Below are 27,435 nucleotides of genomic sequence, written 5' to 3'. Positions count from 1 at the left end.
ACAAATAACATTTTATCAAATATAAAAATAAAACAAAGAAATACTTTATCAGCAAGCGGTAGTTAGATATGGCAAAATATAGAGCTAATCCAGATAGTTCTATGTTTGTAAAAAAGGTAGATCATTACACAGCTATATTTACAATTTAACAAGAAAATGAACTGATTCGACATAATTAAGATAAAGGAAGAGCGATTTAACGGTAATACGTCACTTCTTCTTTAAGTGCCATCTTAGCGACGGAGGTCGGCAATCATCTCAGCTATAGGGAATTTAGAGACGGCTGCTCTGAAAAGTTCATTTTATGGACATCCGTACTATTCTCTCAGGTTGAGCAGCCACGGTATGCTGCGTTTCCATATGCTTCTTTTTCCTCGAATCTTTCCCTGCATAATGAATTGGAGCAAGCTGTACCTTTTTTCACGTGTAATATGTCCGAAATATTTTATTTAAGACTTCCGATTTTGAAACTTTGTGACGTGTCCTGTTCAGGATATTTTCAGAATTCTTCTAGAGGTACACCCAAATCTCGAATGATTCCAGTTTTTCATTGATGCCGGTTTCAAGGTCCAGGCTTCCATTACGTAAAACAAAGTCAAGAAAACGTAGCACCTAGCCAAGCTCTAACTTCATATCTGTTGTGCAGAATACTTTTCTCATTTTTTTTTCTCACCTAGCCTTTTCTATTCTAATTTTAATTTCCTGGAAGTAATTATTTGTGGAGTTGATCATTGTTCCAAGATATCCATATTGGTCTACGGAACGAACACATTAGTAGAATGGCAGAGGATAGGATAGTACGAATAGTACGAGGTAAGTCACCAAATGGTCGAAGAAGTGTTGGCAAGCAAAGAGAAAGATGGTGGGATAATTTAAACAATTTCGGAGGCTAATATTGAAGAAAAAACTGTCTTTAAAGCCTACATACAAGAAGGAAGAAAAACAAAGACTTTTTTATTGACATAATGCTGAACATAATGAAAAAAGTTGTAAGTCCTTAAGTGCTTATTTAAAAATCTATTTATTACGGTGCTTTTAATTTTAAATGGCATGGCCGATCAACAGAGTTGCTGTAAGCAGTTTTTTTGATTCTACTGGAGAAGATTTACGATAAACACAAATTAAATCCTCACCGGATCTTTTAAGGTCGCTGAACAAGGTGTTTCTGTCGTTTGCAAGAGCTATTCCAAAAATATGCCAAAATTACTTGAAGGGGCTCCAGCTGAATCTTGGGGGTATTCCATGAATAGGGATGGATACAAGACCAACAATTTTTACTCTGATAAAAGAATTTTATAGAATGGTAATATGCTAAAAATACGATCCTGTACTTTTGCTGTTAGATGAACATGCCACGCATAGAAATCTGTAGAGGTAATCAATACAGCTTTTTGTGCTTCCCTCTACATTGCAAACACCGTTGGTAGTCTTTAGATGTAGGTTTTATGAAGCAACTAAGTAGTTGTATCCATTGTAATGAAGTGTAAAATAGCTAAGTAGCTATCCAGGTCGTGTAGTGACTCAATTCCAGAGGGCAAGTCAACTTTAGTCTGGCCTATAGATCGAAATTTTTTTATCGATGCAGATTTTGCGTCAGCTGAACATAAACTTACAAATCTTGAAAATTCGAAAGTTAATGGAAGAAACATGTCTGCTGCTAACAGAAACAATAATTACCAATCTGTTAACTCGAGAACAAAGATCTTCAGAATTTATGCAAGATACCTGACAATAACCTGGATGTTCTTGGATGAATGACTCAGCAAAAACTTGTTTTATCATAATCTCCTGAATAGACAATACCTTTGACAAAGGACGACTTCTTCTTCTTCTTATTTTTGTATAGACTCTGGAATTGAGCTCTGTTCTAGCTCTGTCCCATAGTATCTTAGGTATCGATTTTTTTAAGGATTTTCTTCTCCGCTCTTTCGAGCAATCTTTTGGCCTCTCTGTGTTTCTGCCACGAATGTCATTATTGGTCTGATGACTGTTTTGTAAATTCTGCGTTTCATTTCTTGTCCGATATTTTTATACAACAAACGTACGACACAAAAAGTGGTAAGAAAATGGGATACAATGGCGATACTTACAAATCTGCCCTATAAAAATGAGCTTGATGGATTAAATGCTATCAAAGACAGCAAAGAATGAAAAAAATTACCAAAACCATCGACTTAGTCGTTGATACCTTAGATAGATTTTAAAGTTACCCCCTACCCCACCCACCGGTGGTGGAGTTTGATGTCATTCGTGTATAGATATATTTTTGAAAATGATTGAACAATTTTTTTCAATTTTTCAATCCGATGTCCATTTCGCGAAATATTCGACAGTTCCGCTATTTTTGGGACATCCTTTATATGCAACATGTCTGAAACAACCTAAGCACAATAGTGAGGTAAATTTATAGATATAGGATACCTCAGAGGAATAGCAGGAATAAAGAAATTGCTAGAATTAAAAATGAAAAAAAAATGAAATTAATTACGAACAGGAAACCATAATTAATAGGTACGGAGAATCATCAGCTAAGTAGGAATGGACATATTTGTAGAATGGAAGATGCAAGAAAAATAAGAATCAGAAAGAAAGGAAGACCAAGGAAAACCACATCCAAAAAAATATTCTAAATAGGCAGCAAAAGAGGAAAAACTCCAACCACGGGGGAAGAGTCCTGTGTGGCCCTGGGTAATATCCAGGTATATTTGCAACATCTTTGAGCATCTTTATTAGTACGTAATATAACACAACTGTAAACTTTTAAAGGGTTTATACCCAAAACATTTTGGTGACTCAGGCATGCTATTTTTTGTAAATATGACCTCTTAATTGAAAGTTTCACAAGAAAAAAGAAAATATTTCGCAAAATGAATGACAGATCAAAAAACTAAAAAATTCGTTCTCAATATTTTTTTAAAAATCTATCAAATGATACCAAACGCAACTTCCCACGGAGAGGGGTGGGGAGTAAATTTAATATTTTAAATACGAATCCCGCGATATTTCGCGAAATGAACATCAGATCGAAAAACTGTATAATACACTTATTTAACATTTTTGAAAAATATATCGAATGGCATCAATCACGACCCCCACGGAGGTGGGTTGGGGGGTTACTTTTAAAATCTTAAATGGGGGCCCCCATTTTTTATTGCAGATTTGGATTCCTTACGTAAAAATAAGTAAGTTTTGTTCGAATCATTTTTTCGAAATATAGATAAATGGCGTTATAATCGGAAGAAACGATTGTTGGAAATGGAAAATTAAATTAAAAAATGGCAAGCGCCCACTAAAATGGAAAACTTTACTTAACTTTTTTTGGTTTTAGGACCTATTCTTCACAACCCAATAGGTCCACATAACGCTCGAGTAACTGCATATTTAGCATACTTTGCTTCCCTACTATTTGCATACTACGGAACATCTATAAATGATATAAGAATTATCTTTAAGCTAGTGATTCGGTACTTTAACATTGAAATATTATTACTGAGTATTGAAATTACTAAATGCTGAGGCATAACTTAGGAAGAAATTTCAAATATGGCTTCTATACAAATTCAATAATATGCAAATTAGTGCCTTCCCAAATGACGGCACCTGTACAACTCTTACAATTTTTTACAATTCTGATATCATGGGCAGTATAAGAGATTACAAAAAAACGCATACAGCACCAATGAAAATAAAAAAGGAAAAAAGTTTCCATAACAGTAGAAAAATATTCAGAAGCAATGATTTGTAGTTTTAAAAATTGGTTACTTTTTTAATATTGGCTTAGGTACTCTAAATGCAAGAAAATAGAAATGGGAAATATCGCTTTATATTCTTGTTTCGAAGGCAACTATCTGCAAACAATAGAGGAAGAAAAGTAGCCGATAAACACTACTTGCAGAAGTGTACGAACGGTACCAACGCGCAACGGTGTGTTTTATAATAATAATTATTATTATAACGAGCCTAACAACCTCTACCTCTACTTAGGCAACTAATCTTACAGTAATAAAAAGTTAACCGATTAAATGCTGTTATTTTATAAAATGAATTGGTCAAAATATATACAATAATTATTATTATATTTCCCTTTACAGTGACAATTTTTATGTTTAAAATATTTCTGACAAAAGAATTCTTTCAACAAATTACAATTTATTAGTACACAGTAGCGTAGCGCAATAAACTGTTGTTGTTTTCATTGATTTCTTGATTTTTGTAAAATTTGTAGTTTTAAAACGATTTCATTCAAAAATATCGAAAATCGAAACGTCAAAATAATTTTTTATTACATTTGTTATTAAGTCTCAATAATAATAGTTGAACAGATTTTGTTCCAGTACTGCAATTTACAACTGGCCGCCCTCTCTCGGCTCTTCCGATTTATTTGTCGCATGTTAAACATGGAGAAAACAAAGATAATGGTCATGGGGAATGAAGATAAACAAGTAAATATAGAGATAAATAACAAGAAACTAGAACAAGTAACAACATATAAATACTTGGGTGTGAAAATAGAGAATGGAGGAAGATCAGAAGAAGAAGTCAACGAAAGGATAACCATGGCGTCCAGAATGTACCACAGCTTAAACAGAACATTTATTGGAAAGAGAGAAGTAAGCAGCAGGACAAAGATGATGGTATATAAAACAATCTTCAGGCCAATCCTTACCTATGGTAGTGAGAGCTGGGTGCTAACACAATCATCGAAAAGCAGAATAAACTCCATGGACATGAAGTACCTAAGAAAAGTAAAAGGAATTACAAGACGTGATAGAATAAGAAACAGCAGTGTGCGAGAAGAACTACAAGTCGAACCAATAACACAAATATTAGATAGGAACAAGCTTAAATGGTTTGGACATTTGTGTAGAATGAACGATGATAGACAGGTAAAACGCATATGGGAGGCAAAAGTACAAAACAAGAGAGGAAGAGGGAGACCAAAGAAAACCTGGAACGATGAAGTGGTAGAAATTCTGAGGACGAAAAATACAACGTGGACTGAAGCGAAACGAAGGGCCAAGAATAAGCAAGATTGGAGACGATTTATATATGATGTAGATGTATGAAATGTATTTGTAAACACCTTACACCGTTAGGTAGAAAGGTTTAGATTATATATATATATATATATATATATATATATATATATATATATATATATATATATATATATATATATATATAGTACACAGTAGCGTAGCGCAATAAACTGTTGTTGTTTTCATTGATTTCTTGATTTTTGTAAAATTTGTAGTTCTAAAACGATTTCATTCAAAAATATCGAAAATCGAAACGTCAAAATAATTTTTTATTACATTTGTTATTAAGTCTCAATAATAATAGTTGAACAGATTTTGTTCCAGTACTGCAATTTACAACTGGCCGCCCTTTCTCGGCTCTTCCGATTTATTTGTCGCGGTAAATCAGTCCGCATTAACATTATTTTAATTTTACAATTGGTTGTGTGACTTGTAATTTTCTTTAATTTTTCTCCGTTCGTTCCTGTTTTTGCTTATGGTTACCCATTCTCTAACTCCTATCTTCTCAATGTCCTCAACTATATGGTTCTCCCATCTGGTTTTTTGGTCTTCCTCGTGGTCTGGTCTCTATTTGGTAATTTTCTTGATAACTGCTTCTAGATTTCTACTTTCTATATGCCCATCCATCTGAGTCGCTGTACCTTCATAAATCTGACGATGTCTTCTCCTTTCAGAAATTCTCTTACTTCGTGGTTCTTCAGTTTTCTAAATTTATTACTACCTTACTTACAATTACCTTACATTACTATTACCTACAAGTTTAGTGGGCCTGCTATCCTCCGAATTGTTTTTCTCTCTAGAATCCTCAATCTTTCTTCATCTTTATGTATCTTATGTATCAGACACATTACTTCAGCACCATAATATGTGATTACTGGTCTAATTGCTCCTCTGTAAATTTTTCAAGCTAACAGACATCTACTATAAAAATATACTAAAATTCTATCCTATATATAGGTCTGGATCCCGCGTATGAAAAAAAAAGTTGATTAATAGCAAGCTGAAAATTTGTTAATAGCTTAAGGGTGTCTAATCGGATTAACTTTGATATATGGGAACACTGGAACAGGGGCAATTTTAATTGTGGAACAGGTTAAAAATTTGGAACCGTCACACCACGAAAACGGCACATTTATTTTGTCCGACAGAACAGACTTAAACTCTTCGAACAGAGATTAAACTTTCATGTAAAAATCAGACTCCTATTTATCACGTGTCATAATTCCTGTCATTTGACACATTCTACATTTTCCACTTATTAAAACGCCCATTTGGTGATAAATAGAAGTCTGATTTTTGCATGAGAGTTTAATCTCTGTTCGAAGAGTTTAAGTCTATTCTGTCGGACAAAACACATGTGCCGTTTTCGTGGTCTGACCGTTCCAAATTTTTAACCTGTTCCACAATTAAAACTTCCCCTATTCCAGTGTTCCCATATATCAAAGTTTATCCGATTATACACCCTTAAGCTATTAACAAATTTTCAGCTTGCTATTAATCAACTTTTTTTTCATACGCGCGATCCAGACCTAATACTTTTAAATTATTAAACTTCATCAATCATCCCAGAAAACGGCAGTTCTCGCCAGTGGCGCACAACACCCCTACATGCGATATTATACAGGATGTAACAAAAATACAGGTCATAAATTAAATCACATATTCTGAAACCAAAAATAGTTCCATTGAACCTAACTTACCTTAGTACAAAAATGTGAACATAAAAAAGTTATAGACTCTTGAAGTTACAAAATAAAAATCAATTTTTTCCAATACATTTACAAAAACTTTTAGAGATTTTTTATTGAAAATAGACATGTGGTATTCTTATTGTAGGGACACCTCAAAAAAATAAAAACAGTGAAATTTGTAAACCCCATAAAAATTTTATAGGGGTTTTGTTCCCTTAAAACCCCCCCAAATATTTGTGTACGTTTCAATTAAATTATTATTGTGGTAATAATTAGTTAAAAAAAATATTTTTAAAATTTTTTGTCTCTTTTCCTTAACTCAGTTTTTAGTTTTTATCGAGATATTTTGAACATTTGTAAAATTCAACACAAATTTTTACATGGTCAGTAAGATTTTAGAGACTTTGTAAAAATATGAAAATTTATTGTGAATTTACATTTTTTAGCTATTTTATTAACATATTAATATCTCGATAAAAAAATCGTTTATTGAAAAAATAATAAGAGGCAAAAAAGTTTTAAAAACATTGTATTTAACTAATTGTACCACAATAATAATTCAATTGGAACGTACACAAACATTTGGGGCGTTTAAGGGAACAAAACCCCCATATAATTTTTATGTAAACATATTAAGAAAGAAGCCCCATCTCGATAAATACTGGCTTATCAAAACAATACTAAGAAGCAACAAAGTTTTAAAAACATTGTGTTTAGCTAATGGTACTGCAGTAATAATTTAATTGGAACGTACACAAAGTTTGGGGGGGGGGGTTTAAGGGAACAAAACCCCGATAAATGTTTTTTATGGGGTGTACAAATTTCACTGTTAATATTTTTTTAGATGTCCCTACCATCAGAATAACACATGTCTATTTTCAATAAAAAATCTCTAATTAGGGAAACGGATATTTTATCACATAACTTTTTTGTCTTTAACTCTTAAGCATTTCTGATACTGGATTATTCAATTGTGAGGTATTCTAGTATTTAAAAGGTACTCTTGTTTTAAGTCGGTAGGATGTACCGTTTAATAGAAAAATCGATTTGAAAATTTTTTATTTGTTGAATTTGAAAAAATAAATTAAAAAAAAAACTATTTAGAAAAACGAAAACTGGTACGTTTATTTATCTTCCAGAGATAAGTCGATTTTCTCTATTGCGAAATTCTAGTACCGGTCATATGCGTCCGTTTTGGGTAGGTGAACGGTTTTTTATCGCATAACTTTTTGGTCTTTAATTTTTACGCATTTTTGACACTTGATGATTAAATTATGAGGTATTCTAGTACTAAAAAGTCAATAAAATAGACCGTGTTATTTTAAAGAAAATTTCAAATTTCTTTCAAATTCAAACAATGAGAAATTTTCAAATCGATTTTTCTAGAAAACGGTGCATCCTACCGACTTGGCAAGAGTAACTTTTAGTACTAGAATGCCTCACAATTTAATAATCCAGTGTCAGAAATACTTAAAAGTTAAAGACAAAAATACTTTATGCGATAAAATACCCAAAGGGGGCCAATGACCGGTACTAGAAATTCGTAATTAATGGAATCGATATAACTCTAGAAGATAAATAATCGTACCGGTTTTCGTTTTACTAAATAGAAGCGTTCTGGAGATATTTAAGAAAAACTAATTCCAAGACGCCATCTTAAAAGAGCTCTAGCTCCCTTAGGAAGCATTTTCGGGCTAGGTGAATTGGATTAAATTGTCTTAAAATTATCTTAGGAATCTCTGGTCTTTGTTTGTTGGGAGAGTTTCTGGACACCCTGTATATAGGTACACGAAATTTTCGATTTTCTAAATATGACTGAATTGATAACTGAGCCAAATCCCATCTTAAAGTTTAGGAAGAAACTCGACCATCCATATATCCACCATCCATTTTGGTCCAAGGGTGTGGATTTTATGGCCTTTCCCATTTAGGGCCTGTTTTTCGTTCTCGTACCCAAAAGTCCCAAATATTTTGAAAACTTAAGTCCGACCTTTACGTCTTCTAATAGTACATCATTATATTTCCAACGCATGTCTAATTTTAAAAATCGATTATATTGTTCAAAAGTTACCGAGCTCAGAAATATGACTCAATTTCTATTTAAAAAGGCAAAATGTTTGTAGGTATGTATGTATGTATGTATGTATGTATGTATGTATGTATGTATGTATGTATGTATGGGCGTGGAAAAGTTACACCGATCTGAATTATTTTTCTGCGTTTCAAGAGGGTGTCATGGCCGATTCAGAACCGGTGTGGTTTATGACTTTTGACCACCCATATGCCAGCTGTAGGACTGGGTAGGTAAAAAGCGGCATATTTTTGGGGGAATATACAGCGTGTCTACTTGAGTTGGAAACATATGGGAAACTTTTTTATTATTAATTTTACGAAAAAAAAGTTATTCTTTATAAAAAGTTCTGCATGCCCCAAAACCTAAGATTCAATTATCAGATATCAAATTTTCTCAATATTATACGAGGTATGTCAAAAAATATGAATTTCGGCTAAGGGTAAAGTACCTTTATTTCTCTCAATATCGAAAATTCTTATTATGAAAAGTTGTTTGGAAATAAAAACCAAGCTCAAATATGTAATTACATGCTTCTAATTGGAAAAAAATATTTTCCAAATTTTTCTCAAATTTATTGATACTAACTTCGTTTTTATTCATTACACATACGATAACTCTTTTATTATTACTTTTACGAAAAAAAGGTATTCTTTATAAAAATCTCTGTATGTCCTAAGACCGAAGATTCAACCAACAGATATGACATTTTATTAATTTTATACGAGTTATGTCAAAAAATATGAATTTCACTCAAGAGTAAATTACCTTTATTTTTCACAATATTGAAAACGGTTATTAAAAAAGTTGTTTAGAATTAAAAACTATGTGTCAATATGCAATTACATCCTTCTAATTGAAATACTGTGAAATACAAAGGTGCTATAATATTGAGCGAATTTCATATTTTTTGACACACCTCGTATAAAATTAATAAAAGTTGATATATCATGGTTGTGTCTTAGATTTTAGACCATGCAAAGTTTTTTATGAAGAATAACTTTTTTTCGTAAAATGAATAATAAACGAGTTATGATATTTGTAATAATTAAAAACGATGTTGGGTATCCATAAATTTGAGAAAAATATTTTTTTTTTCAATAAGAAGCATGTAATTGCATATTTCATCTTAGTTTTTAATTCCAAACAACTTTTTATCATAAGAATTTTCGATATTGAGAGAAATAAAGGTACTTTACCCTTAGCCGAAATTCATATTTTTTGACATACCTCGTATAATATTGAGAAAATTTGATATCTGATAATTGAATCTTAGGTTTTGGGGCATGCAGAACTTTTTATAAAGAATAACTTTTTTTCGTAAAATTAATAATAAAAAAGTTTCCCATATGTTTCCAACTCAAGTAGACACGCTGTATATGTTAGGTTCAAGGAGAGGCAGGAAACCGCAAATACACCAAATCAATAGTGTTGAGTTAAGCTTTCAAATGGTGACGTATATCCTGGCTGGCCAATCTTATGAAGTGGACTGGTCTAATATCAACTAATCTATCCATCTCTCCATCAACTAATCTAGAGTTGCTGTGAATAGAATATGATCGTTCAATGTGGTTTCCAACAACTCTAGAAAATGTGCACCTTTAGAAGAATCATTTCTTAATCTAAGAATTATCTAAGAATAAGGATTTTTGGAGTATGAGGATGTTAATGAAAAAATATTATCTTTTTATGCATCTCGAAAATAATTTAATGCACAATAAAATTCTACAATATTTTTAAATGGAAGTTTCTAATATGTATAACAAGATTGTGACGAAATACAGAAACGCATAAAATGCTCCATTGGCCAGAATGCAACAAATTTTCACAGTTGATAGAAAATTAAGGTTTTACGGGGGAAAGTTCATATTATGACTAGTATATATATAACAAAAAAACTGGTCATTTATTAAAATTCAGTGGCACCTACATTTTATTCACAATGAAAATTTTGGTAAGTTGTCAAAGTTACGTTATTACATAATTATATATCTTTTATAAAAATATGTTTAAATACCTACCTATTTATTTTTAGCGATTTGTGGATTAATAGTTCTTCTTCTTCTTCTCCTTCTTCTTCTTCTTCTTCTTCTTCTTCTTCTTCTTCTACTTTTAGTGACTTTCCATTTCGGATGTTATCGACCATCATGGTAATCTGTACTTTGCACACTGCTGCTCTAAAAAATTTGTGGTCGTTGTGCAGAATCACGTACGTAGATTTTTTATCAAGGAAATCTTTTGCCATCCTGGTACTCGTTTTCCTTCTAATTTTCCCTATAAGATTAGTTGCAGCAGTCCATATCTCTCACTGCTTCTCATGATGTGACCGAGGTATTCGATTTTTGCTGCTTTTATAGTGGTTAACAGCTGTTTTTCTTTTTGCTGTCTCAACAGATACCTTGATTAGTAACGGTGTTGGTATAGGGTATCTTTAAGATTTGACGATAAAGCCATATTTCGAAAACCTCAATTTTCTTGTAGGTGGCCTCTGTGAGAATTCATGGCTCAACTCCATAAAACAATATAATATAAAAAATGTAACATCGCAGGAAACTGATTTTTAACGGTATTTCTGTTCAGATATTTCTTTCTATATCATACATTTGATTTCTGGGGAATTGTCCCAATTTTCATTGACGTTCGTATAAAAATTGGTGTATGTTTAATGGTTGAAGGACTATTTTAGTGCATAACCATTCTAGAACATTACGTTAAACAAATTCCACTCAGTAAACATTAACAAAACAATTCCTGAAATAGTTAATTTAATATAGGCATATAGGTACAACAAAAAACCAAAAAAAATAGTCGGAGATACTAACAAAGACTTATAGGAAGATTTAGAAATACTCGAAGAGTAATTCTAATTGTGTCGACAAGCATACATCATTCAACTGTGATTTCGTCTCTATTCTCCGACATTTGTTTTCTTAATCCATGCACTTTACAATTTATTCTCACTTTTACATGTACTCACTTATTATTTTTTACCATCCCCACACATTATTCATAGTGACTTTTTCATAATTTCATTTCTTCAAGCTCCCATTATTATTTCCTAGTCCCACGCTAACTATAATTATAATAACTACTCATCTTCCATTAATTTCAACCAGATAATAACTCTTATTTATAACTCTTCATTTTTATCCTTAATTATAACTATCCATTGCTTCATTCCAATGTCTTTATTATTGAACACATTTATATCGCTATAACTGTTAACCACATTAAATATCCATTCATTGCCCAATTTACATATTTTTTATGATTTTTTATTTCTTGGAAATGCTAGTTTCTCTGGCCTCTGATTATTTTTGAATTTATTTATTATATTATTACGTAAAATATATTGTTCGTTTTAATTGTATTGTTCTTTTATTTAATTTCTTCAGACTTTACTTTACACTTTGTGTCTAATCTTCGGGCTCAGTGGAGGTTGATCAGCTGTTATTGAAACACCAATGGCACTTAGAAAATTTATTGATAGCGACTGACACCAGGGTAGTAGAACCAACCCCGGGAGAACGTAGATGTACTGATATGTGGCTCGTACGCGAATTAGTTTTAGTCTGTCTCTTTAACTGAGTTATCATAGTTTTATAGAAGCTATATTTGGGTCATCGTTGACATGAGAACCCCGTGTTTCGTACATCTAACAAAGGTAATTAGTTTTACTTTCGTCAGCGATTTTGTATCATTTCCAAATTATATTGTTTACGATTGGTAAATCATTATCGAAAATTAGTAGTTCACATGCGTAAATATAATAACAAATTATTTCATGTGATCTCCGGGGTGATAAAATTATACTGTTTAATACCGGATATTAATTCTGAATATTGGGTATTGAACACTTTGCTTTTTTTCAGATAAATATTTTGTAGCAAGGTAATCTTTTATTTTTAATATGATAAGGTACACTAATTTATATTCCAGGCAACAATTTCCTTCCAGCTTAGGAGAAGTACTAGACTTTCTCGTTAATTTTTATGTCATTGTGTTTAGGATTAATAGTCCACAGTACATCGTCCTTTTTAGAAGATGATTACAAAAGCCTTAAAAATGGTCTTAACTGCTTCGTTTGAGCGAGTCTACCACTTTCTGGAAAATTTCAGAGTGCAGGTCGGACGCATTTCCGCATCCCGCGCCATTAACATTGTCGGACTAACAATACGTTGTCAGACTAACGAAACGCTGGTGTAAATTGGTCGGACAAGAGGTCAACAATCTTTGTTAATTAAATATAATTACTTTAAATTGAAGAGTTTTGTAATAACAAAGTCGTAGAGTGCGACACCCGCAAGATGTCACAATAGCGCGGTAGAGTTGTTATTACAAAACTCTTAATTTTTTTAGAGAAAAATTTTTTTAAAGAATATCGATCTCTTATCCGACAAATTTAGAGCCGCGATTTGTTAGTCCGATAACGTAAATATGTTAATGACGCGGGACGCGGAAACGTGTCCAACCTGCACTCTAAAATTTTTCAGAAAGAGGTAGACTCGCTTAACGAAGTAGTTAAGACCATTTTAAAGACTTTTGTAATCATCTTCCAAAAGGACGATGTACTGTGGACTATAATATGTCTTAAACAAAAAAAGCTAGCGCTCAACTTTGTTTTCTTTCATTTTGGATTTTTTGTTCAAAAGTTATAGAAAAGTAAATATAACTATGAGTTGTATATTTAAAAACGGTATCTGCATATAGAGATCGAGACGTCAGTAAATTAAACATATGAATAAATATTTTGTGGTTTATTCCCGACATTCCCCTAAAAATACAGAATGCCACAAGCAAAAAGATATAAAAAAACAAGTAAATTTGCAGAAAGCTTGTTGATGCTACCCGGCTAGTCGCGGGTCGCAGAAGTTACGCTTAAACGTATATTGACGTGACCCGTACTTAAATAGTTGAACAATTATTAAAAAAAAAAAAGATTTAAGACAATTTCCACACCACCCAAGAGCAGGGCCGCCGAGAGGGCGGTACAGCCGTTACATTTTACCGGGGCCCAGCGATGTAAGGGGCCCGGCGTCGACCAGACCAAAGACGTAATTTCTCCCGTTTTTTTTGCTTTTCACTTTAGGTCCATAATGCATTTAATTAATACTCGGATATATTTAATATTGTAACATTTAATCGATTTGGTTTAAAATTTTAACAGCAATAAATCACAGGAGTCAAGTACTACAGTGCAGTCAGTTAAAACTATGGTGTGGATATGGAGATTAAAAATATATCTCGGCTTCTAGAAGATTTACAAAAAATCAGAAGAATCTATGTTGAAAAATCTAAATTAGTTACCAGCAATAATGGAATAAATCCAATATTTACATCAAATAAAGAAAAACGGCGCAAAAAGCCTGTGAGGTTTTTGATGATTTGCCTGGGCCTAGTAGTGATGCGACTGATAATTTTGATCCTGATGCAATATTTCGCTGGGAAGTATTTAATGTTGTCATATAATAAGCAATTTAACCAGAAGATCTAATGCGGAAAATAAATTTCATTCGCTTTTTAAAATTATATGGCTATTCCGAGATAAAGATGAAGAAAATATTAAAAAAAAATTATATATGTATTGCGCGAGTTTTATAAAGAAGACATCAGTGAAGAATTGATAGATGAATTCTCTTATTTTCCTCAACTCTCTCCAATAGATTTGCTTAATAAATATTAAACATCTTAAATTTGAATCGTTATTGCGTTAAGAATATTTTGCACATTACCGGTGACAGTCGCAAAAGCAGAAAGATCCTTTAGGTTTCTTCTTCGCATAAACATGCTATCAGGTAATGATAGCTACAATGAAACAGGATCTGTTAGCTGCCTATCAACTTTGTGAATTGAGAAGGATTTGGCAAAACCATGCGATTTTTCGAAAATTAGAGGTTTTTGCCGATCAGAAAACTCAAAAAACACTTTAGTGTAGGAAACAAAGGTTGAACCTTGCAAAATGGACACAAGTCCGGTTTTATTTTTTTTCTGGTATATCAAGGGGTGCTTATTATAATAATAACTTTTTCTGAAAAAATTTCGCCCCGGAACCTCCCTTTTCACCCCTTTAAAGGGGGTAATTTGTGGTTTTTGCGGAACGTAGCCCTTCCTGTAACTTTTACAAAAAATTTCTTGTATAGAAATATGAAGAGGACTATATTTTCTACGATTTATTTCCAACACCATCTCTCTATAATCCACCGTTTAGCGGGGGTGGCGCCCTAAATTTGACAAGTTTTTAAAAAAGATGTTTTAAAAAAAATATATTTTTCCCTAACTGTAACGGAAATTAAGAATAAGTCCTGCGGCAATTATTCACAAATAATTGACTGATTTTTTGGTATAGGTTTTACTTAAGGGTAATTGCCCTTTTTTTTAATTAAAGGGTGTTACATTTTAAATAACCTCTTTTTATACCATCTGAACCGTTTATGCTAGAGTAAAAAGACTTTCAGCGATTACCCACGTACTGGTGCTATTTATAAATTTGTATAATGCACCCCCATTTTTTCCCCGGAACCACCCCAAAAAAAAGAAGAATTAAAAAATAAATTGATTTTCTTGGAATCCTTCACACAAAATGCCCTTTATTAATATGCTTCATACATCATTTTGTGGACGCTATTATTACCCATGCATGGACACCAAAAGCAATTTCCTAGTGCAACCCCTGAAGCAAAAAAAATACATAAAATGGGGGGTTGAAAATTTTTTTTCGTTTTTTGCTTTTTGATCCATATAGGCATATGCTTCATCAATAGTGCTTTTCAAAAATATATATGGTTATTGCAACATCTCTGCGAAAACCACCCCTATCCTTGAAAATATACTGCAGAAACTACCCCTATCCCTTGGCGAGAATGTTTTTACGATTTTCTTATTACCTATGTATTCTTTTTAAACAAAACTTATACAAGGTTAAAGACCACTATTTACTCTAAAAATTATGTCCTATTCATTTTTTCGTATAAGCAACCGTTACGGCACAGTGGCGCCGTAAACCTCATATATGCTTTGGCGGGCTCCAGGTTTTGTTTTTTTTTTCGTCATCTGTTCGTTTTATTGATAAAGTACTTATGTAAAATAAAAGAACACAGTGTAACCTACAAATTATGACTTATGCACATTTTACATTCTTTGCTCCCCAAAGCCACAGTGGTGGCCCAAAATAAATTTTTGCATATTTTCGCCACCTACATGTATTTTATTGCATTAATGCTACCTTAACAGCACAATATTTACCCTTAGGTGGTCGCTACGCAGTGGCGGATCCAGGGAGGGGTGATCGGGGTGATCACCTCCCCCCCTCTCAAACCAAGTGATATTATATTCAAAGATTATAAAAATATTCATTTATTTTTATAGAAATTTAACCAATTGGCACCCCCCTCTTAACGATGCTGGATCCGCCACTGTCGCTAAAGCATAAAAAGTCATTCTTATAAAAATAATATTAATATAATATAAGTATTTCTATAAAAATAAATGAATATTTTTATAATCTTCAAATATAATATCACTTGGTTTGAGAGGGGTGGGGGTGATCGCCCCCATCACCCCTCACTGGATCCGCCACTGCTTAGCGACCACTTAGGGGTGAATATTGTGTTATTAAGGTAGCATTAACGCAATAAAATGCGTGTAGGTGGCGAAAATATGAAAAAATTTATTTTGGGCCACCACTGTAGCTTTGGGGAGCAAAGAATGTAAAATGTGCATAGGTCATGATTTGTAGGTTACACTGTGTTCTTTTATTTTACATAAGTACTTTATCAATAAAACAAACAGATGACGAAAAATTAAACAAAAACTGGAGCCCGCCAAAGCATATATGAGGTTTACGGCGCCACTGTGCCGTAACGGTTGCTTAAACGAAAAAAATGAATAGGACCTAATTTTTAGAGTAAATAGTGGTCTTTAACCTTGTATAAGTTTTGTTTAAAAAAAATGAATAGGTAATGAGAAAATCGTAAAAACATGCTGGATAAGGTATAGGGGTAGTTTCTGCAGTATATTTTCAAGTATAGGGGTGGTTTGCGCAGGGATGTTGCAATAACCATATATATTTTTGAAAAGCACTATTGATGAAGCATACGCCCATATGGATCAAAAAGCAAAAAACAAAAAAAAAATTTCAACCCCCCATTTTATTTATCGTTTTTGGCTACAGGGGTTGCACTAGGAAATCGCTTTTAGTGTCCATGCATGGGTAATAATAACTTGCACAAAATGATATATGAAGCATATTAATGAAGGGCATTGTGTGTGAAGGATCCCAAGAAAATCACTTTATTTATTAATTCTTCTTTTTTTTTGGGTGGTTCCGGGGAAAAAATGGGGGTGCATTATACAAATTTGTAAATAACACCAATACATGGGTAATCGCTGAAAGTCTTTTTACTCTAGCATAAATGGTTCAGATGGTATAAAAAGGGGTTTTTTAAAATGTAACACGCTGTAATTAAAAAAAGGGCAATTACCCTTAAGTGAAACCTATACCAAAAAATCAATCATCTATTTGTAAATAATCTCCGCAGCATTTCTTTTTAATTTCCGTTACAGTGAGGGAAAAATATATATATTTAAAAACATCTTTTTTAAAAACTTGTCAACTTTGGGGCGCCACCCTTGCTAAACGGTAGATGATAGAGAGATGCTGTCGGAAATAAATCGTAGAAAATATAGTCCTCTTCATATTTCTATAAAAGAAATTTTTTGTAAAAGGTACAGGAAGGGCTACGTTCTGCAAAAACCATAAATTACCCCCTTTAAAGGGGTGAAAAGGGGGGTTCCGGGGCGAAATTTTTTCAGAAAAAGTTAGTCTTATAATAAGCACCCCTTGATATGCCAGAAAAAAAATAAAACCGGACTTGTGTCCATTTTGCAAGGTTCAACCTCTGTTTCCTACACTACTTGTATTATAAATATTTTCACTATTATAAATATAATCAAAATTTAATTAAACGTATATTTGAAATGTTTCTTATTATTTATTATTAATAATTTTGTTAGTATCAAAATAATTAAAAAATTTTTTGCGCTCTTCACTTTTTGCCAGGGCCCGCCCTTCACTTTTTACCGGGGCTTGCTCATCCCTCTCGGCGACCCTGCCCAAGAGGTATGTCTTATGGCGCGTTACTTTTTTTTAAGTGGGTGTTCCCCAAGAGCCATATTGCTCCATTAAATAAAATGAACAAAAAACTTCATTCAAAAACTTCAAAACAATATAAAACAAATCAAAATAAAATTAAATGAAGTAAAAGACAGACATACTCTCAATCATTTATTGTAACTTCCGACGACCGGTTTCGCTCTCTAAAATTTGCAGAGCTTCTTCAGATCAACGGTTACAAGTCCCTAAATGATTCGGATGCAAGGAGCTTGTTTACCTTTGCAACATTCTCTGTCTATTCCACCATATCCTGTTAGCATAACTTAAGCAAAATCATCATGTTAATGAATACTGAGGTAGTAGCTCCTTGTATCCGAATCATTTAGTGACTTGTAACCGTTGACCTAAAGATGCTCTGCATACTTTACAGAGCGAAACCAGTCGTCGGAAGTAACAATAAATAATTGAGAGTACGTCTGTCTTTTACTTCATTTAAAATGAACTCTCACATGCAACCCATTCAACATCAAAATATTGCATACTTCAACAAATTGCATATTTGTAATGTATGTAGGAATTACATACAAACTAAAAAAAGAAAGATCAAAATCCGTTGAGTTGATCAGGAGATACAGAAAATTGTATTAGTTTAAAATTGATTTTTCGGTATTTTAACTCAGTTTATTTTTATCTTCCCCCTAGTAATCGTTTGAATTACATTTTTGAAAAATGGTAGAGGGTGCTGTGAAGGTACAATGGTACAATGTTTGTGCAAATTTTTTAAGAAAAAATACAAATCCCATTCTTTAAAATGGCATTAATGAGATGCCTTAATTATTATAACCAAATTAGCTGTGAATTAAAAATAACACATGGCTAACTTTGTCCCAAATGAACCCAAACTAATATTTTTTATTTGAAAATTCGTGTTGAAATACAAGTTTTTCGAATATATAAAATTATTGTTTCTACGGACAAAATTTTTAAAGTTATTCTAAATGTTTATAAACTAAAAAATTTCCAAAATTTTGCATTAGGATTTTTGACTATAATAATTAATTTTCTTTTAATACATTTTGATAGCTCTTCTGCTTTCATTTTTCTTACTCAGAATTGCCCTATCTTCATTATTTTCTGTCTTATGTTATTGCAAAATAAAGGTCTCTGGGAAAAACAAATAGAATAGTTAACTATTAAACTAATTAATGGATCGATCTCAAAGTTTGAGGATTTGTTAAGTACCCCTATACCCAACTTTGGGTGAAACACTAAAGTTCTAAGGTGATTTTAGTAAAAGTTATTAACAAATAACAACGTATACTTATTTTGCAGTTTGCGTAGCAACAAATTACTTTTTCAACTTTAAAAAATCGGCATTTTGAAGGTTTTTAGATTGTTCTAAAAAAATAAATTTTGTAATTTTATGTCAACTATTTAGCTTTTGAATGGGGTGCAAATAATCGAAAAAATCGCGATTTTTGCACTAAACTGTTAATAATTAAAAAACGGAAGCGAACTCTAGGCAGGAAACAGGTAGGTTTTTTTTCTTTAGGTCTATAATAACTAAAAAAGTGGTCAGCTACCTGGATCTTTAAGTGTCCCGAGAAAATCCTTATTTCTCTGGACTATATCACACAAGTTCAAAAGGTTTAGTGGGTTTGAGCCTGCAGACTAGGTCTTGATTATCTAAAAGTTCTAACACTTCCCTGTTTGTATGGTTGTGGGAGTTGGTTTCCGTGACCGTTGGCAATCTTCTTTATTTCTTCTTTGATTGTTGCTATACGAAGTTCTCGACGTAGGTCTTTTTTGCGGATATACCATGGAGCGTTGACTATATTTCTTAGTATTCGGTTTTGGACTCTGAAGGCAAGCATAGTTACTCTCACTGGTACAGCCGCATAACTGTATAACATAGGACCATCATACTGGCTGGAGCATTTGTTTGTAAACTAATACTTTGTTTTTGATTGTAAGTTGTGCGCTTCTACCTAAATAACTTCTTGTACTTCAGTTTTAGTTCTTCAGTTTTTTTTTGATATGTTCCTGCCGCTTAAATTTGCTGTCCAAATGTAGCCCTAGATATTTAACTGTTTTCTTGTATGGAACGATTTTGTTGTTTATTCTAACTGGGTGACTATTTATTTTTTGTAAGTGAAATCGATATGGTAGATTTCCCTTCATTGATTTTTATGCACCATTTATTATTCCAAGTGTTTATTTTGTTCACTGCATTTTGGAGGTGTCTAGTTGTTTCTTCGAAAGTTTCACCTACAGCTAGTATTGCAGTGTCATTTGCAAATGTTGCCAGTTTAATATTTTCTGTAAGAGGGATGTCACAAGTATATAACACAGTGTCTTTGGAAGACAGAACTTTTAGAGTTCTGTCTTCCAAATATGGTTGTATTAGATGTACATATTGGATGGGAAGATATCTTTTTAATTTGGGTAACAAGCCTTTGTGCCACACTTTGTCAAATGCTTTTGCTTTGTCTAAGAAAATAGCTGAGCATATTTTATTCTCTTTTAGAGATCTCAATATAATATCTGTTATGCGATGTATTTGGTCTATTGGAACAATGGTGGGAATTTGGTGGGAAAAGGAACAATTTCTTTGTGGTCGAGTATAGGTTGTATTCTTGCTAGCAATATCTTCTCAAATAATTTGAATATAATTGGTAGCAACGATATTGGTCTCTATCACTACATTTTTAATCGGTTTCCCTGGTTTGGGAATCATGATTAATTCAGATATTTTCCACGTTATTGGTACATATTACAACCTGAATACTGCATTTATAAGGTTTGTGACTTTTACAATGGTCTTTCTAGGTAATTGTTGTAGTACTTCTCCTGTTTTTAAGTCAAATTCTGGAGCCTTTTTGCAATTGATATTGTTTTTGATTACATTGGTTACTTCTTTAGGAGCAGTAGGCTTTATTATGCCTTGATCAGTATTGTTCACATCATATTCAGTACTCTCGTCATCATCATTTTCGGCTTGATTATTATTTCCCATTTCGTTATTTTGGAATACATTCTCCAAGTACAAAGCGAAAATACTTGCTTTTTGTTTTCCGTCTCTTGCATATGTTCCATTTTCGTTTCTTATCGGCGGAATCTCTTGCGTTGGTCTATTTATTCTTTTTGTACATTTCCACAACGAGTAGTCAGTGGTTTGGTCATCTGCCAGATCGTTTAAGTATTGGTTTACTGATTCATTTTTGATTAAATCTATTTCACTTCTCAAATGTTGGGTGAGGTTGTTTAATACATTTTTATTTTCTGCAGTTCTGCTTTTTTGCCATGACTTTCTGGCTTTTCTTTTTCTTTGCACCAGTTCTCGAATTTCTTTGGGATAATTTTGTCCTTTGGTTTTTTTATAATTTGTTTGGTAATATTCCAGGCTGCTTGTTATATATTTATGGTTAGTGTCTCTTCATCAAGTGGTTAATTAGTTTTGATTGGTACATTAAGCTGAATTGTGTCACTTAACTCCTGTCTAAAGCAAGCCCAGTCCGTTCTATTATTGGTTAATGTAGGGTTATTTTCTTTTGGTATTATATGCTCACTGATTGTGAGATATATTAGAGAGTGATCAGAAATAAGACTATCAACTTCTTCTATTTTCATAAAATTTGTTGCAACTTTTCTTGAAATGAAAAAGTCAATTAAGTCGGGTGTTTTATTTTGATCAGTGGACCAATATGTTGGTTTTTCAGTTGAGTGCCATTTGCCATTTATCTTTTCTATTGCTGCATGAAATTCTCTACCCTTTGCATCTGTTAACTTTGACCCCCATACAGTGTTTTTAGCATTAAAGTTTGCACCAATAATAAATTTTTCTTCAAGCAAATAAACATAACTTTCTTTTTTTTAGATTATGTTTTGGTGGAAAATATACAGCTGCTATTGTTACTTCATATTTTTTGGTTTTGACACTTTTACTAACTGCCTGGATGACTTCAGTCTCTATATTTTCTCTTTCGAAGTGAATTAGATTATTCTTTACGATTATTGCTGCTCCTCCTAGCTTTCTAGGGTGAAGAGCGTGATATATTTGGTATACTCTCCGTTTAATATATGTTTGTTTTTTGAAGTGTGTCTCTGATATCAAACATACATCAATTTTTTGGTTGTTTAAGGTAAATAGCATCTCCTGCTGATGTTGCAAGAGTCCGTTTGCGTTCCAACGTAGTATTCTTAACTCTATCGCCATTTTATCGTCTACTAGTTTCTATGCTACTTAATTTTCTATGATTTTTTTATTAAATTCTTCTTGATTGCTCATGCGTTTCCTTAGTATGTGTAGCATGTTTGATATCGAATTGAGATCATTCTCTACTGATTGTTTTGTCTCGTTAGAATCTATCTGGGCATATTTTTGGTTTTGGTTAACCTCTCTTGGATGGTTTTGCATATGATTCTCCATTTCTGATGCCTTGGTGTATAGTTTGGTTTTAGGTCTCTGCTTGTTCCGTAATTTTTGAAGAGCTATAGCAGTGGTGAGAACCACGAAGTAAGCGAACTTCTGAAAAAAGAAGACATCGTCAGATTTATCAAGGCACAAAGACTCAGATGGATAGGACATATAGAAAGGAGGAATCCAGAAGCCGCTATCAAGAAAATTTCCAAATGAAGACCTGTATCAGGCAGACCACGAGGAAGACCCAAAACTAGATGGGAGAACCAGATAGTAGAGGACCTTAAGAAGATGGGAGTCAGAGAATGGGGAACCAGAAGCAAAAACAGGAACGAATGGAGGAAAATTGTAGAAGATACCAAGTCACACAACCAATTGTAAAACCAAAATGTTAATGCGGATTGATTCACCGCGACAAACGAATCGGAAGAGCCCAAAGAGGGCCGTAATAACTCCGCTAGGAGTGTAGATGCCATGATGATGATGATAGCAGTGGTGCAACCTATATAACTAGCTGGGTGGGCACCACATAGTGTACATATAAAGGTTCTTTATTTTGTGGCTTCTCACAATCTTTTGTTAAATGTTTCCCGATGCATTTTACACATCTCGGTTCTCTTCTGCAATAATTTTGTGTATGTCCGTACTCTTGACACCGTTTACATTTTGGAATCAAATTCGGTTTCCTTAAAGCTTCTATGGTCACTTTCATATTTAAAATTTCGTTAATTTCATACACTTTTTTGTAAGTGCAAAAAGTGGCAGTGGTGATTTGCCTTTCCTCTTAGTAATTGGGTTACGTGTTCTATTTTATATCCCTTATATTTTTTAGGTCTTCCTTTATGTTCTTAACTTGGCAAGTTTGATGCAGTTTTCTTGCAACCACTTTTAGAGGTCTATTTTGTTTATCTTCAAACGAATGCCATTCGAGATTTGTGTCATTTGGAGTCTTTGTAAGATTTCTGTAGCTATTTTTGTCTTTTGCATTAATTTTTATATTTCCACCTGCAAGCATGCTAGTTTGAAAAGCAATTTGCTTACCTGATAAGTGGCTGACTAGGGTGTCGTATTTTTCCAATTTGTTTATAATGAATGGTGGTGGTTTACGTGCTGTTTCCATCTCTTCTGGTTTACTTCTCTGTTGATGGGGGTGTGGCTGTACTTTCTTTGGGGAGTTTCCTTTTTTTTTTTTAATTTCGGACTCGAATCGATTCCGTTTCTTTACTCAGTTCTTCGTCGTCGGTGCGATATTCTATATCTTCATTGTGCTGTTGTTTTTCTTCCCCCATTTTCTTTTGTAGGGTATCTATTTGGATTTTAATTTGTTGTATGGTCACATGTAGATTTTCTCTTTCTTGTTTTTCCTGTAACCAGGCGTTGTATAACATCTGCTTATTTTGACTTCTTGCTTGATTTTCAGTAAAAAGAACTTGACTTTGTTGAAAAAGCAATCTTTCATTTGATGTTGTCGGTATTACTAATCATTTAAAGAAAATATTGAAGATATATTATGACCATAGGAAAGATGAAGAAATATAAAAAAATTGACAAATGATAGTAAAGATATTTAAAGTAAAATTATTCAACGGTAAAAGCAGAAAAAGGAAACAGGAAATTATATAATTATATAAAGAATTTTTATTCAGTTCGGTAGGAAAAATTTTACACCTTTATCAGAATTAAGCAAAATTTTTAAATAAATTATATTGTACTTATAAACATTGTGAATATTGTATTTATGGTAATTTTAGATATTTATTTCAATTATCATCTTTGCTTATGCTGAAGTAGAGAAGAAACACCAGAAACGTGGATTGTACGACTTTGGAAGTTTCGACAACAGTTACGCAGGGGATTTTGGTCATTCTGATGATCACATTAAAACTCTTACAATTACAAAGAAGGTTCCATATCCTGTACCACAACCTTATGTAGTGCCTGTGACGAAACACATACCAGTACCAGTAAAGGTAATAATTATATATCTTGATTTTTGGTATTAATCATAAAAACTGCTAATCAGTGCTTTTATTACTGATCAGAATATTAGATTAGATTAGATTAGATTAGATTAGATTATAGTCCGTCCGCTATAACTTTTCCCATGCGGTACGATTCATTTTCAATCAAATTAAGTCAAAACAGAAAGTGCAACGTACGCCGATGTGTGTAGTATATAGTATATATTATACAAAATGTATATAGTATATACACGTCAACGTTCGTTTCAATTTAAGTTTTGACTTAATTTGATTGAAAATTTTTTGCTCAATTAGAAATCCAATGAAATCAATTAATTTGTGGTCATCTGATTGAATACAACCAATAAAACCAACATTATACTGAAAACAGATCCCATGGGCTGTTTTCACTCAATCATGTAGCTATGGATACCTACATTTCGTTTAATTTCGATTTTGACATTTCAAATATTCAATATTTCAAAATGTCACGATTTGGTTGTAATACTGATGAGAATATTAATGAAATTATCGAATCAAATATACCAAAGAATACTGTTTACAGTCAAAAATTTTCTATCTGAATAACCCTCGAACATTGATAAATGCTCAAAAATTTTTTAACAACTTTCTCAAGCTTGTTGCTTACAGGCAACAGACCTCCGCCTACGGCGTCGGTCTGTTTCCAAGCAACAAGCTTTCGAAATCTGTTATAAAATTTTTTCGAACAATTATCAATGTCCTTGGGTTATTACTACTGAAAATGAATCGTACCGCATTGGGAAAGTTATAGCGGACGGACTATATGTAATGTCGCAGCCTCTCCGCAATTCGACCTATCGAGATATTTTTTGCTTACATTAATGTAGTTAAACTCTAGGATGCCAATACTTCTGATGAAGTTTATTAGTATCCTAGGTGACTTGTTTCCTATATCAGAGGGCGCCAGAACCAGCTCTTCCAGGAATTTTAGTCGTTTACAAAACAGCGCTACGTAGTTGCATGTACACGTTCTGCCGTTTTTTCGTTGTCACAGAAACGACAATTCTCAATATCTGATTTGTCAATTTATTTGAGATGATATCTCAGAGGCAGTGACCAGTGAGGAGGCCCGTGACCATTTTTATAATTTTTTAACTCATTTCGAGAAGGCGGTTTGTTGAAGTAGATGAGCCTTTTTACTTGCCTTTATCCTGGTGTGTTGGATTCTGGACCTTGGAATGGGGTATTAGCCCCATCTTTTGCGAGGCTATCAGCTTTCTCATTTCCTGCAATTTCCTTGTGACCTGGAACCCACATCAAAGTTATTTGTTGCGCTCCGCCAGATTCTTGGGTTTACAGTCCCAAACCAACTTGGACTCACAAGTAAATGACTTTAGAGCATTTAAAGCAGCTTGGCTGTCTGATAAACTAAAGACTTGCCCTACGAGGGTCTCGATAGAGACACTATTGTGCACTTATATCTATGGCATATATTTTTGCCTGAAAGATAGTTGGGACGTTCCAGATCCATTTATATTCCATACGAGTGAACCTTCTTCCAATTTTAGTTCAAATTGTTCACCCATCTGGTGGTTTTTTATGACCACTTCAAAGCGTGGTTCGAAGGCGAATTTGACTGGCATGACGTTGGAATCTAATGGAATTTATTCTAAGAATTTTATATGGCCCACCAGATCTCCTGGTTGCATTATGTATTTGTATCTGTGGCGGCTTTAGGCGGTGGTTACTGCCTCCCTGCATATGCATAACTGCAAGGGAGGAAGGTTTAGTATCATCTCCTCTAAGGCTGCAATGGGGCAACTTGAACTAATCAGAATATATTATCTAAAGACAGATTTTAATTGAAAACCTTTTGGCATCTTTTTATAAAATTATAAATTAATTTATCAAATGTATTGATTTTAGGTGCCCGTAAAAATTCCAGTGGATCGGCCTTATCCAGTTATAGTGCCAAAACCATATCCAGTAGTTGTCGAGAAACCTTATCCAGTGGTAGTTAATAAACATGTGCCTGTCGAGAAACCTTATCCAGTAAAAGTTCCTGTACTAGTACCTCAACCTGTTCCAGTACTCAAGCCTTATCCGGTTACAGTTCACAAACCTTATCCTGTAAAAGTCGCAGTGCCAGTTGTAGTTGAAAAGAAATTTCCAGTTTTCGTCTCTAAACACAACGATCATTATTTCTAGAAAATATTCTCCAGGTAAGAAGAATATTGTACATATTAATCTTCTTCGTATTAAGCCTGTACCTACTCATTTATTGACATAGGTCCCTTTTGTTTTCTTCCACTGATGTCTATCGTGCTCTATTTTATTTTATTGGTGTGTTGGTATTGTTTATTTATTTCATTGCATTTTTGATAAGAAGTTTATTCATTTCCAGTTGTATGTCCAAGTTGAAAATTTTAGATTATTATGCAGAAAATTTAAAATAGGAAGAAAGATTTATATTAAAATAAAACTCACATTAAAAACTTCTGTTGTAATAGGTGTAATTTAATAATAAATTTTATACTTACACCATTATTAGGCGTCAACGCCCTTCCGGTAGGGATCTATAAAGGAATATCACCAAGCCGCAAGCCCTTATCCCTTGCCGTACCGCTCCTCCATATACCGATCAGACACCATCTGTAGAATTTTATACCACGACATTACCTTTTTTATTTTTTCCATGACCGGGCCAGGGATCGAGCCTGGATCGCAAATTCTCTAGACTTGTAGATCGAGCGCCTCAGTCCGCTGAGCGGTCGGACAGACTAATTACAAATTAAAAAATCGAAATGGATTACATTAATGTTCAGAACGAAGGTTTTCGGACATATAAATCCATCTTCAGTGAACTTAGAGGTACTTGCTAAGTAGCCAAAGAACTAAACAGTGGTTGGGTTTAAGTAGTTTACGAATACCTTAGTAGAAACATTTTAAAAATTGTAAAATTAGCCGACTAAAAGCAGATGAAAACAGTTAACTTTCAGGAATATAAGGAACTTAGTTACACGGCTTTCGAAGACCATGGTATGCACGTAATTTGCTTTTTCGAGTAGGAATCTTGTGCTCCCGAAAATTATCTGTTTTTATCGGCTTTTAGCCTGCTAGTTTTAAAATTTGTAAATTGTAACTAATACTTTGGTACCG

The 27,435-nt window shown here is 33.2% G+C and overlaps 1 protein-coding gene across 1 annotated transcript; it reads left to right on the top strand.

Moving 5' to 3' along the window:
• Positions 1 to 68: 68 nt before the first annotated feature.
• LOC126885444 (zinc finger protein 512B-like) lies at positions 69 to 26,484 on the top strand. Its single transcript, XM_050652015.1, has 3 exons — positions 69 to 116; positions 24,085 to 24,303; positions 26,203 to 26,484. The coding sequence occupies exons 1-3, from the start codon at positions 69 to 71 to the stop codon at positions 26,482 to 26,484; spliced, it is 549 nt and encodes a 182-aa protein (XP_050507972.1).
• Positions 26,485 to 27,435: the final 951 nt, after the last annotated feature.

This window comes from Diabrotica virgifera, chromosome 5 (genome assembly GCF_917563875.1).
Source record: "Diabrotica virgifera virgifera chromosome 5, PGI_DIABVI_V3a".
NCBI lineage: Eukaryota > Metazoa > Arthropoda > Insecta > Coleoptera > Chrysomelidae > Diabrotica > Diabrotica virgifera.
This window is presented reverse-complemented; position numbering and strand designations above follow the sequence as displayed.